General features: G+C 40.8%; 1 protein-coding gene across 1 annotated transcript; it reads right to left on the bottom strand.

Moving 5' to 3' along the window:
* Window positions 1-263: 263 nt before the first annotated feature.
* On the bottom strand, window positions 264-11,288 carry LOC124265706 (solute carrier family 22 member 7-like). Its single transcript, XM_046700509.1, has 10 exons — window positions 11,116-11,288; window positions 9,519-9,739; window positions 8,410-8,640; window positions 8,009-8,211; window positions 6,751-7,056; window positions 5,810-5,944; window positions 4,906-4,991; window positions 2,662-2,782; window positions 2,238-2,310; window positions 264-613 (listed from the first exon to the last, which is right to left on the bottom strand). Exons 1-10 carry the CDS (start codon window positions 11,252-11,254, stop codon window positions 428-430), a joined length of 1,701 nt encoding a protein of 566 aa, XP_046556465.1. The 5' UTR covers window positions 11,255-11,288; the 3' UTR covers window positions 264-427.
* Between the last annotated feature and the right edge of the window lie 925 nt (window positions 11,289-12,213).

Below are 12,213 nucleotides of genomic sequence, written 5' to 3'. Positions count from 1 at the left end.
GCTGACTATTTCCAAAGGGGAAAACGATGTGAAAAATATATGAATGCACCACTGACAATCAGCGATGCCATTCACACGGTTTCCATGCCATGTATGCTCCTGTATTGTCTGAAGCAATTGATTGCAAATATACCATGGTGGAGGTTTCGTTACGTGAAGTCGGTGTGCAAGTGCAGGTGTAGGTATAGGACAGGTGTCTGATAGCGTACTGTTGCCCAAGCAGTATAACATACAACCACATGCCGTTGTACTAAAACAATAGCTGTTTATTAGTAGAATCAGTCATATAGATATATTCTGAAGCATATGACTGTATACATATACTATGACAAGCTGCTCAACTAATACTGAACACCTACATCAATCCAAATTTACACTTCTGTAGTTACTCCAATATGGAGAAGGGACAATTATAAGTACCAAGATACTACGGCGGAAGAATGTCAATATCTTTAGCTGTTTTGGCGTCTGTCTTTTTATGCCATGCTTCCACGTCGTCCACGGTTTGCGGGAGTTCTCTCCCCATCGTCTCTGGAAGGACGTTTACGAGGACGGTAACCAGGAGACAGCACACTCCGAAGATGGTTCCAGGGGCCCACTCCACGTGTTCAGCCTGCATTTATGTAAGAAAATACGGTATTTACTCTGAACATTACTAAACGTGGTCACAAAAACGTTGTTGTTTCTAAGGAAAACCTCAGTGAAGATCCGGGTTAGAACTGTTTGTCAGCACACAAACCTTGTCGCAAGAGACGACATACGGGACTGAGTTCATATCATCCTGGAGTGTCACTAGACAATCTTATCGACCCTCAGTTATTCCACACCGCCGTTTGGGTAACTGCTTATTTCACGTTCATATTATATTTATACACGACTCAGAAGCAGTTAAGGGTTAAAGGATAAATTTCAGCATGACATTTAAATATGCATAGATAAAACAGAATTCCCAAGCATGAATGTGGTTAGAATTGGTTTATGCTGTCCTAAAGCTGAGCACTGTGTGCAAAACGTGTGATCTATGCAAACACAACAATTGTAGTAATCTGTTGGAAATTGACCATTTGATCTCAAGGAACGGGTCAACAAAACTGTTTGCATTGAACTACTAAGTTGCTTGAACTTTGTGAGGTCGTTTAATTATTGCACGTGCAGTCTGCGTTTTCTAGAATTTCTAGACTCCTCTTTATGTCATCGAGGGAAATTTGACTGGTATCAGATACAGGGACGACATTTGACTGGTATCAGATACAGGGACGACATTTGACTGGTATCAGATACAGGGACGACATTTGACTGGTATCAGATACAGGGACGAAATTTGACTGGTATCAGATACAGGGACGACATTTGACTGGTATCAGATACAGGGACGACATTTGACTGGTATCAGATACAGGGACGACATTTGACTGGTACCAGATACAGGGACGACACTTTGCTTCCGTTTGTTGTTCCTACTCTTCGGCAAATTGGAGCTGGTTCTCTTCTTCATGATGATAATGCTAGGCCACATAGGCCCAGGCTTGTGAATGATTTCCCCAATCAAAATGGCATTGTGAGAATGGATTGGCCTGCATACTCGCCTGATATGTCACCGATTGAGCACTCGGGATGAGTTGGGCAGCCGAGTGAGGGACAATCATCATCAACCTGGTAACCTTCAAGAATTGGTCCAGTTTTTTTCTGGCAGAGTGGCAGGCTATCTCACAGATATTTTTTCACGGTCTGATTGACAGTATGCTTCAACGATGTGCCGCATGTCGATGAGCACGTGATGGTTTCACCCGTTATTGACATACCCATTATTTCCGGAATTGATGAATTTTCAAAGAATGCTTTCAATCATTTGCATAGAGCATATGATTTTTATACAGTGCGCAGCTTTAGGACAGCATAAACCATATTCTACCATATTCGTGCTTGGAAATTCTGTATTATATGTATGCTATGCATAATTGTCAGGCTGAAATCTTCCTTTGACCCTAACTTCTTTTGAGTTGTGCATACATTCATATCATGACAGTTTAACACCATTTCCTATACCAATAAAGTATCAGTGTGAAATATTATTTGTCAAATATTATTATACCAGTGTGTGAAATGCAGTGCACAATTATTTCGTGATATATGCTGCTAAACGTATCTCAGTCCTTGTTGAGAACTCGATCTTTGTGCCATTTTTGGTTCTCACAATACTGATGATACAGTTAAGGGCTCACAATGGTCATACTTACAAGGAGACTCGAGAAAGGAGCCAACATCCCACCTAGCCGAGAACAGGCAGAAGAAGTCCCCAGTCCAAAATTTCTAAAATGAGTTATTTTGGTGTTTTCATATGTGTAACTTACTGACATTACAACAATACAAACATTTAATTGATTACTCAATGAATATTATATAAGTGTAACCCTGCATTTAGTCGTCGGTTGTGACATTGTTATAATTTTCACGTTGACATCCTTATCAGGTGCTTTTTATTATATATGGAAATACTTCCTGAGAAAGTGACAAAAACGTTCTTCGTCGATAAGTGCAGAATACCACACACACACACATACACACACACATATATATATATTTAGTGATGAATATTGATTTATTAACGTTTCCAGTTAAATTTAAGGATGTGTAGATTTGGTTATTTCAAAGAAGACTGACCTCAGATTCGTTGGAAACATTTCTGGTGTGAAGAAGAAGGACGTTCCCCATGCTCCCCCCGCCCCGAACATCCCGATACAAGAGAAGGCTGTGACAGCAATCGGAGACCATGAGCTGCCTTCTGGAACCAGGGTGTAAGACGTGTTAGAAAAAACAGAGTGCTATACCATATACCACTAACCTACTGAACTTAGTTATATTACTGAGAAAAAATGTGTATATGGGTCTTTGAGAGCTAGTGGTATTGAGTCAACCTTTGGGCTTTAGCAATCCATGCTTGTCGTAAGAGGCAACTAACGGGATCGGATGGTCGGGCTCGTTGACTTGGTTGACACATGCCATTGTATCCCAATTGCATAGATCGATGCTCATGATGTCAGTCACTAGATTGGCTGGTCCAGACTAGATTATTTACAGACCGCCGACATATAGCTGGAACAGGTGGCGTTAAACAATAAACAAGCAGACCTTTGGGATGAAAGTTCAGATGGGTATGATGCCTAATCAAACTAAACTCTGTCAAAAAAGAAACGCAACCCCTGTATTTTAGAGATTGTGATCTGAAGTTTTAGGACGACACGGCATTTTTATTATTTAAGACAGAAGTCTGAAATTTGGCAGAATAATAACCCAGATGGGCATGTTTAAAATTGTCATTTCAAAAGTCATCTCACAGACACCAGTTTGTCACCAGGGGGGCGTCTTTCTCAGTATCTCGTATGAGCACCACGCGCTGCAATCACTGCACGGCATCTCCTTGGACAAGAACGGATAAGACGCCGGATTCTTTCCTGGGGAATGGCTCTCCACTCCTCCTGCAGTGCAACGGCGAGCTGTTGCAGCGTCTGTGGCGGCGGCTGACGTTGACGTACGCGTCGATCCAGAGTATCCACAGGTGTTCAATAGGGTTGAGGTCTGGTGATTTAGAGGGTCATGGCAAGACATTGACGTTGGAATTCTGCAGAAAGTTCATTGTTGCACGTGCAGTATGAGGCCGGGCGTTGTCCCGTTGAAAAATCTGTGTCTGTTGGTCAATAATCGGGAGAAGGTGAAGCTCTAACACGTGGTTGATGTAACGTTGGGCTGTCAGGTTCCTGGAACGATCACCAAGTCTGATTTCTGGTTGTATGAGATGGTTCCCCAAACCATGACGCTTTCTCCGCCAAATCTGTCCACCTGTCGGACGCAGATGGGCGCAAAACGTTTATGACGTCTCCTATACAGACGCTGTCTTCCGTCGTGACGTTGCAAAGAAAACGTGATTCATCAGAAAACCAGATTCGCCTCCAGTTTTGTAAAGTCCGTATCCTTACGTTGTTGCACCACCTGAGTCGTCGGCGTCGATGTAGGGGCGTAGTACAGGTCCAACAACTGGTCTACAGGCACGTAAACCCGCTTCTTTCAGACGGTTCCTAATCGTTTGAGCTGACACTCTCCTCAAACCTGGTATTTGTGTGGCAGTCACGGTTGGTAGGGCATGCCGATTACGCAGGTGATGGACCCGGATGTACCGATCTTGAAGGGGGGTCGTGATTCTTGGCCTTCCACTTCTCGGGCGATCGTTGGTCAAATTGAAGTTGTTGTAGCGGCTCCAAAGTCGGGATATCGTTGTTTTGTGAACATTTAGGTGCCGTGCAACAGTTCCAAAACTTTCTCCGGCTTGAACACGACCAATGGCGATATTTCGGTCGGCAGCACTCAATCGTGGCATTTTTAACACAGCTTTTCGGCGACAAATGAATGAATGTAATACGGAAGCACATGGGCTTTTATACACCCCTACATTAACTGCCATTTTCATGATTTGCATGTTGTTTTTTTGTGCGAAGTCACCATGAGGGTCATTTCATGCGTTGTGACGGAATAAGCAATAAAATACACTTATGCGTACAAATGCAGTTGTTTGGATGGTAATCTTCATTAATTACGTGTATCATTTCAATACATTCGAATAAAATTTAGTTTGGCAGCAATAACTTCATTCAAACGAATTTTTCATATCTGAGGACAGGGGTTGCGTTTCTTTTTGACAGAGTTTATTTAAGGATTCTAACCAACGAACAGATATGTCTGTCCTGCAAACGGGCAGTATACAGTATACAGCAAATCGCGACGCCTTAGCTTAACAAGGCAACGTGAAGCCCCGTTGTAAAGTAAAAATATTTGGTGTTTTGCAATGCAAAATTATTGAATGCTTGCACTTTCATTGCACAGGGAGTATAAATATTCATGTTTAGGACTTACTGGCTACACATTTGCAGACTGTGGCCATGAGCAGAGCAATACCAGCGATGCCATGTAGAGTCATGCTTGTTTTTTTACGTCCGTATCTGTCAAATATAAAGTATTATGAATAATAACAGAACAATACTCCAGTCGTTCATTATTACTATAATGTGTTCCGTTTAAAATAAATTTAGGGGGAGTCAGGTTGAGTCAGATTGAGGAGGACGGTGTCCCACTGTGTACAAGTATCGTACAATGTTGATCAAGCTTTCAGTCAATGGTTTGCATGGCCGATTATGAATTTGTCGTCGTTATATTGCCAGGATATACCTGACTGAGGCATTCAACAATTCACTCTTCCTTATTGTTATGGTTAGGTTGTGGTTATGCTGACTACATCTCCACAGGTTGGCACCTATCACAAATACGTCTGTGACCTCGTTCACACTACATGCATACATCCGCTAACCCCGGTCATCCGGGCTACTCGGGCAAATAAACATGCTCGATTTGGGACACAGATACCAATAATGGAAATAACAGTCGCATTGCAATTTTCATACAAAAACATCAACACTGTCCAGATTATGGACACACATGGACACAGACTCCATCAGTCGTAAAAATCCAATTAGCAGCTACATTTACACAAATGGACGAATGAACTCAATGCGTGAGTCAGGGAGTGAACTGTTACTTTGAAGGGAATGTCAGTCATCCCAACAATGATACAGGTCTATTCCGCTGTGGGCACGATAATGGTAAACCAGCTTTGTATACGTATATGTATGTACATGTGTATGAAGGTGAAACTCTGTACAGGTTCCGGTTCATCCATTCAGTGAAAGTATACTGAACATTTACTGAACGTTTACTGAACGTACATAATTCATACTAATGTCAGTTGATGGAACGTGTGTACCTGTCGACCATAAAGTAGAAGACAAGAATTGACGGAGCCTCCAGGAGACTGTATAGCACGAAATTGAGATGAGGGCTCCCAGCTAGAGAATGTGCTGTCATGTAGAGCCCAAACACTGTTAAACTGTCGGTTATCCTGAAACATCATAAACGAGAATTACAACAAACACTCAGGCTGACCTGTGGGAGATATGGACACGATATGTGCATTTAGAAACGTAAACAGATATGACACACATAACAATTTGTTTGATCTGGAGGTCTCGAAAATAATAATGACTTTCTTCACTGATAACGTTAGGGCGTTTTATGCATTTTTCTGACGGAAAGTGATGAAGAATGAGGACTATTTTTTATGGATATACGACTTCTTTATTCTGTATAGGCGACGTTTCGACATAGATTCTAATATCGTTGTCAAGCAAGTGGTACATGGGAAGTAAGTTTGGATTATATATAAATATATATATATATATATATATATATATATATATATGCATGCATGAGATGTTTGGACAATAGATAAGGCGAAAATGAGTTGGTTATACAATAGAAGAGGTTGAAAAGACAGATGGTATGCAGGATTAAGTACGTTGATTGGAAGCCAGTAAAGAAGATGTACATGGTTGTATACATAAGAGATTAAGGTGTTATTGATGCCTTAGATCACGTCACCAGAATGTCTGCCACTTCTTGGCTGTCCCTAGCAGTAGTGGAATGTGAACATTACTTCTATTATACAGGACTGTCTGCTCAATGGGGGGAATACATACTGAAAGTCCAGAGTAATTCAAGTCCGTGACAAGTATGGACAACCAAAGAGCATGAGTGATTTCAACCAAGCTCAGCATTGTTGCTTGGTGTACCCTGATTTCCTACAAACACAGCCTACATCAAAGGAATTCTGTTTGGTTGACTAAATGGGAAAGTGGGTTGACGTACCATGTAAACCACAATACAAACACATTCGCGGCCAGTCGTTTTCTTTTCATCAGGTCTAAGAATGAAGGCTTAGTTTTATCCTTTTCTTTCAGAGTTGTCTTCTTTCCATTGAGGCCCCGGTCTTTGCTTCCAAGTAAAGATTCAGTGAGGCTGTTCTCAGATTCCTGTTGTTTCTGTATGTTCTTGTAAACATTCAAAACTGTTTGATAGTCCTTACCGCTGATGCGAGCTGCTTTCTTGAGATTCTTAGTGACTTGCTTGGTCTTGTTGTTGGTGATCAACCAGGACAGAGACTCGTCCAGTAAGCTGGAATTGGAAGAATGAAAGTAACAACCATTACAGGTGTTCGGGGAACCATAATGCAATACATGTGCCTGTTGGAACAATATATCTGTAGCATTCAGCTTATCAGTTGGTCTAAGAAATTTAGTTTCTTTCTGTTAAATTATACAATGTGTGACACTAAGAAGGGCAATTACTGTACTATCCGATGTCCTGTCTGTCCATCATTCCAAGAAAGTACATCTAAGACGTGTGCAAACTGCAAAGATATAGCTGTGTAGTAATTTATGAGTGAGTGAGTGAGTTGTGTTTTACGCCGCTTTTAGCAACATTCCAGCAATATCACGGCGGGGGACACCAGAAATGGGCTTCACACATTGTACCCATGTGGGGATTCGAACCCGGTCTTCGGCGTGACGAGTGAACGCTTTCACCACTAGGCTACCCCACTGCCCCAGTATTTTATGGCTAGAGGGGATGATGATGTTTATAGGGGTGAGGGGTGGGATGGGTGGTGGGGCTGGGGGAAATGTGGCACCCATTTTGTTCTGGGTAGGTAGGGTGGGGGCATCAATTTTGTGCACTTTAACTGGGGTGTGTGTGATTTATTTGTACATTAGCATATGACAAAAAATATCCTTAAATCTTGGGGGGGGGGGGGGAGGCATTTATTTTATACATGACATGCAGCAGGGTCATTTACTTTGTACATAAATTATAGGGGAGTCATTCACATTTTACATGCTTCTCCACAAAATATCGCCATCACCCCCTAGCCATAAATTATGAACGGTCCCTAAGTGTAATGAATCATATCTAAGGCATGAAAAGTTCATGTATTAAGCAGAATTAATATTTACCGTCATTACAATAATAGTTCCAGCAGGGAATAATGTCGGTCCAGTGAAGATCACCCGTCAGAAACAGTAATACAAGACATGATTTAAACACCTTCAAGAAAAGGACAATGGCTCACAAGAACTGGACGAAGACGTATAAGGACACAGAACAGTACACAAGCTGTGTAGTTCTCCAGGAGTACGTCTGCATCAGGTAGGCGATCAGGGCGATGACAGTGGTAGCAACCGTCCACAGAAAAGCGTTCAACAGACCACTCAGCTTTCGATGACGAGAGGGGAAAATCTCAATGCTTATTGTCGTTTTCGTCAATACAATTCCCTGAAAAAGACGTAAACTACATGTTAAGTGGCAGTGCACATATCATCTGAAATGGTACCATATCATTTGTGTGTTAATCTATTAAGACCGTGGATTTCCGTTAGAAATGTCGATGAAATACATTGAAGTTTCCTACGAGTTAAGCGCGAATGAGGAATCTATGATTTCGGCTTGGGGCTTAAATAACATCAAATTTACCTGTTGTACAAAACCCAAGAACACTCGTAATACAAGAAATACAGTGTAGGTAGGGGCGAAGGCGACGCCCAATCCCAATCCCAGAAAACAAAGGTGGGCGAAGAGATGCACAGGGCGGCGGCCAAAACGGTCCGAGAAGATGGGAAGAACGAACGCTCCAATACCCTGCCCTATGATGAGAACCGTCTGGGCAAATCCGCGTAAATGTGCTCTGTCACACACGATGTCCATCTGTAAATATGACGATGTAAATATAGTTGGCAAGAAAGCGGCGAAAACTCCATTAACTGATGACATAATCATTGAAGTTGTAGCACTAATGCACTGTTCTGCGTGTATGCTTTAACGAAAACGTCCATTAGTTATAGCACTTGCAACTATCAGCCTATACTTTAACTTCACTTCACTTTATTCAGAATTGAAGGCCATGTGGCCAAGAGTATAACAGGTAATACAACATTGTCATGGTGTGTAGAGTTGAAATATAATTCATAATACAATTATTTTAACGTAGGTTTTGCTTCAGGAATATACATATTCCTTTAAGAACAGTGACACTGTGTATCTTCATAAGGGCTCGGAATTTGACAATTGAAGGTGGGCTGTAGAAATAGGCTGGAATACATTGGGATCTGCATCGGTTATAAAATGGACATATTAGCAACAAGTGATATTCGTCTTCAAGCACGTTTAAAGTACATTTGTTACAAACTAATTCTTTATATGGGACAATTATCTTTGAAAAACGTTGTTTTTGTATATTCAAGTTATTGGCATCGGAATTTGATCAACATTCGCATAAGATCTTTGCTTAATGCGCCACAGGAAATATACATTTCAGGTTTAACATGAAGGTGTGACAGTTGTAGCGCTGACATTGCCATACACCTATTCTTTAACATAGACAAGCAACACTTAGACTCTTGTAATTCCTATTCTTTAACAAAGGCATACAGTAGTTGTCGCGCTGAACTATCTTACAATCTACAACAACACATACGCCTCCAGTACTACACGAAGGATTAATGAAAATATTAACCTAATGGTCAGAGTGTTGTGATATCAAATCTTTCCAAGCAAACTGAAAGGTTTAAAAACCTTCAACTCACATCAGACATCAGCGAAGTATCTTTCCCTTCCACATACTCGTATCCATAGATACAGGACAAATCGGAGGTGGAGATATCGCCAGAAATGTTGGCTTCAACCCGTATGTTACATTTCTCAAAGTAGATCTTGCTGTTGTTGGCTTGAAAGAGTTCATTGTCAATGACGTGGTAGATATCAGATATATTGACCGGTTGTTTGCAGGTATGGGCCACATGTCTACCTACAAAACAAAACAAAAACTGAAATAAAGGTGTATGTAAATCCACAAGTTGGGTGATAATGATAGGATTATACATGTATAGTTCCTGTTGATGTCCAGCTGCGTCTATAGTGTAATTCCAATGAGGGATGAATGAGAATAGCGGCAGATTCACGGGAAAATATTGAATTTTACATGGTGATGGAAAGGCGGGTCAATCATGTAACAGGGTTGGTGGGGTAGCCTAGTGGTTAAAGCGTTGGCTCGTTACGCCGAAGACCCGGGTTCGAATCCCCACATGGGTACAATGTGTGAAGCCCATTTCTGGTGTCCCCCGCCGTGATGTTGCTGGAATATTGCTAAAAGCGGCGTAAAACCAAACTCAGTCAGTCAGTCAGTCAATCATGTGACAAACTCTATGGTCATCTGTTGTCCAACGGCTAATGCTGTTAAACGATTTATCTCAGTAAAGATACATAATATCAATACTTGTGGCACTTTGTATTGGATAACCCCTATTTTAGTTTGAATAGTATTTTTCACAGTGTGCATGCATCATTCGTCTTGGTCTGGAAACGATCCCAAAACATGTTTCCAGCTTCAAAAAGCACTGCTTCCGAAACATATCACCGCTACGGTACATGCTATGGGCATCATTTTTTGTTATGTGTTTCACGTAGCCACCACAATCTAAACATGCGTCGGTCGGTCGGGAAAAAACCCATAACAAAACCCCTTAATAAAGACAAAATTATCCGAATAATGTTCTTGATTCTCATTTATTGTAACTCTTATTACAATTTCTCGCGTTCTTTGGACTTGTGGCAGCGACAGATTAAAACATTTTATATAGATAAACATGACGAAGCAGTACGTTTTAGGTTCAAGTCGGCGGTTTTAGAATGAAAAAATAAAGTGTTTTGGGAGGGTCGGCAATAAAATAAGAAGGGTCGGTCGAGCGATGAGAAACACAAAAAATAAAATGCTGCCCTATTGAGTTGGTGACATTGCTGCTTGACCTCTGTCCCACATCTGGACATGCTGCCTTGACGTTTTCTTCATATTATCTCAATATCCACTTGTCTAAGTTAACATGGAATAGCGTGATGGCTATATTTCAAAGTTAGAACAACGTACAGTTCCTTTTGTGCCAAGTGTATTTCGTTCAGCAGTGATACAAAATCCGTAAAAACATGAGACACGAAAATATGAAAGTCAACAAAGCATTTTCTTGCTATATTATATGACAAGTGACAGATGTGTTCCTTTCAATAACGCATGACAAGTGACAGATGTGTTCATTTCAATAAGTGAACATATGAATGTAATCACAGACAGTTACACGTATGCTGCTTGAGATGAGCATGGTTAATATTATTCAATATACAACTACATACCCACAAACACAATGTTGAAAAGCTGGAATGACGCCGAGAACGATGAGAACATACACACGAAGTACTGAAATAGCTGGTACCGTCCTCTACCTCCCAATGCTTCAAGAACCTGGTCAACTGAGGAAATTTTGCCTGCCATCCTTGATCCCGCATATACTGCCGACTCTACCACCCGTTCTGTCTGTCCGTGCTGTGTTACTAAGTTTCACTGCTTTAATATGCGGCTTAAGAGATACGCTGTCTATGTGTATTCATGGCCACGTGTCATTTCACAAGTCAAAACATGCTTTCGTTTTGGCCCCAATTGTAATTTGAGCTTTATACATTTAAATACAGGCTACAAAACCCTTTCCACGTTTGCTAAATAAAATTTGTACGTTTCTGACTGACTTTGTTATGAATGTGAAATAGGGAAATGTGAGGTTGTAAATGCATAAATGTTCTAGCGGGATACATACGGTTGTCTATATAATATGTCGTTTTATCACTTGTCCGTCGAAGATACCACTGTTTGATAACTGTTTGATAACTGGATCATTACGAGAAACGACAAGCTGCACGTGTGTGTTTGAAGGTTCATTGATGGTGTTTCATGGTGACCAGGTGACGATCAGACAAAATCTGAATGAACAAGAGATACCAATATTTTGAACCGAGTGTATAAATCGTATCCAAACTATTAACATATGTCATACAAAAATTATTGATGTACATGGAGCTCTAGTCAGTCGTACAGACCCTGAAGCAAATATATCCAAGAAAGCCCACGCAAGTCTAGAAAATGTGGCAAGTCTAGATTTCCTCAGCTTCAGGAAAGTCTCAGGGCTCCTTTTCAATATATTTTATATTTTTACTATGAACTTTATTCAGTAAAATATGTTCATTTCAGAGACTAGTTGTTAGTCTAATGGAGCTCGTTTACTTTTCCTTAAATGTACTATCAAATCAAATATATATACGACCAAAGCACGTAGTGAACATGAACTCTGCAATATGTACCAAAATGGTACACGCTACCTTATGTATACTGACGGGGGAAATTATCTGTGCATACATAAAACAGCATAGAATAAAGGTTATTTGAAAGGTTATAACAAT

The sequence above is a fragment of the Haliotis rubra genome, unplaced genomic scaffold (assembly GCF_003918875.1).
Source record: "Haliotis rubra isolate DU_JTF1 unplaced genomic scaffold, ASM391887v1 Scf99, whole genome shotgun sequence".
In the NCBI taxonomy this organism is placed as follows: Eukaryota; Metazoa; Mollusca; class Gastropoda; order Lepetellida; family Haliotidae; genus Haliotis; species Haliotis rubra.
Note: the sequence above shows the minus strand (reverse complement) of the source record. Positions and strands in the feature narration are given on the sequence as shown.

Bases quoted from the DNA above. Each gene is read 5' to 3' on its own strand.
- LOC124265706 (XM_046700509.1), bottom strand. From the start codon at position 11,254: ATGGCAGGCAAAATTTCCTCAGTTGACCAGGTTCTTGAAGCATTGGGA. The intron at 2,783-4,905 runs GTAAGTCCTAAA...CCCTGGTTCCAG, and splicing joins AGTCTGCAAATGTGTAGCCA to AAGGCAGCTCATGGTCTCCG. The intron at 2,311-2,661 runs GTCAGTCTTCTT...AACTCATTTTAG, and splicing joins ATGTTTCCAACGAATCTGAG to AAATTTTGGACTGGGGACTT.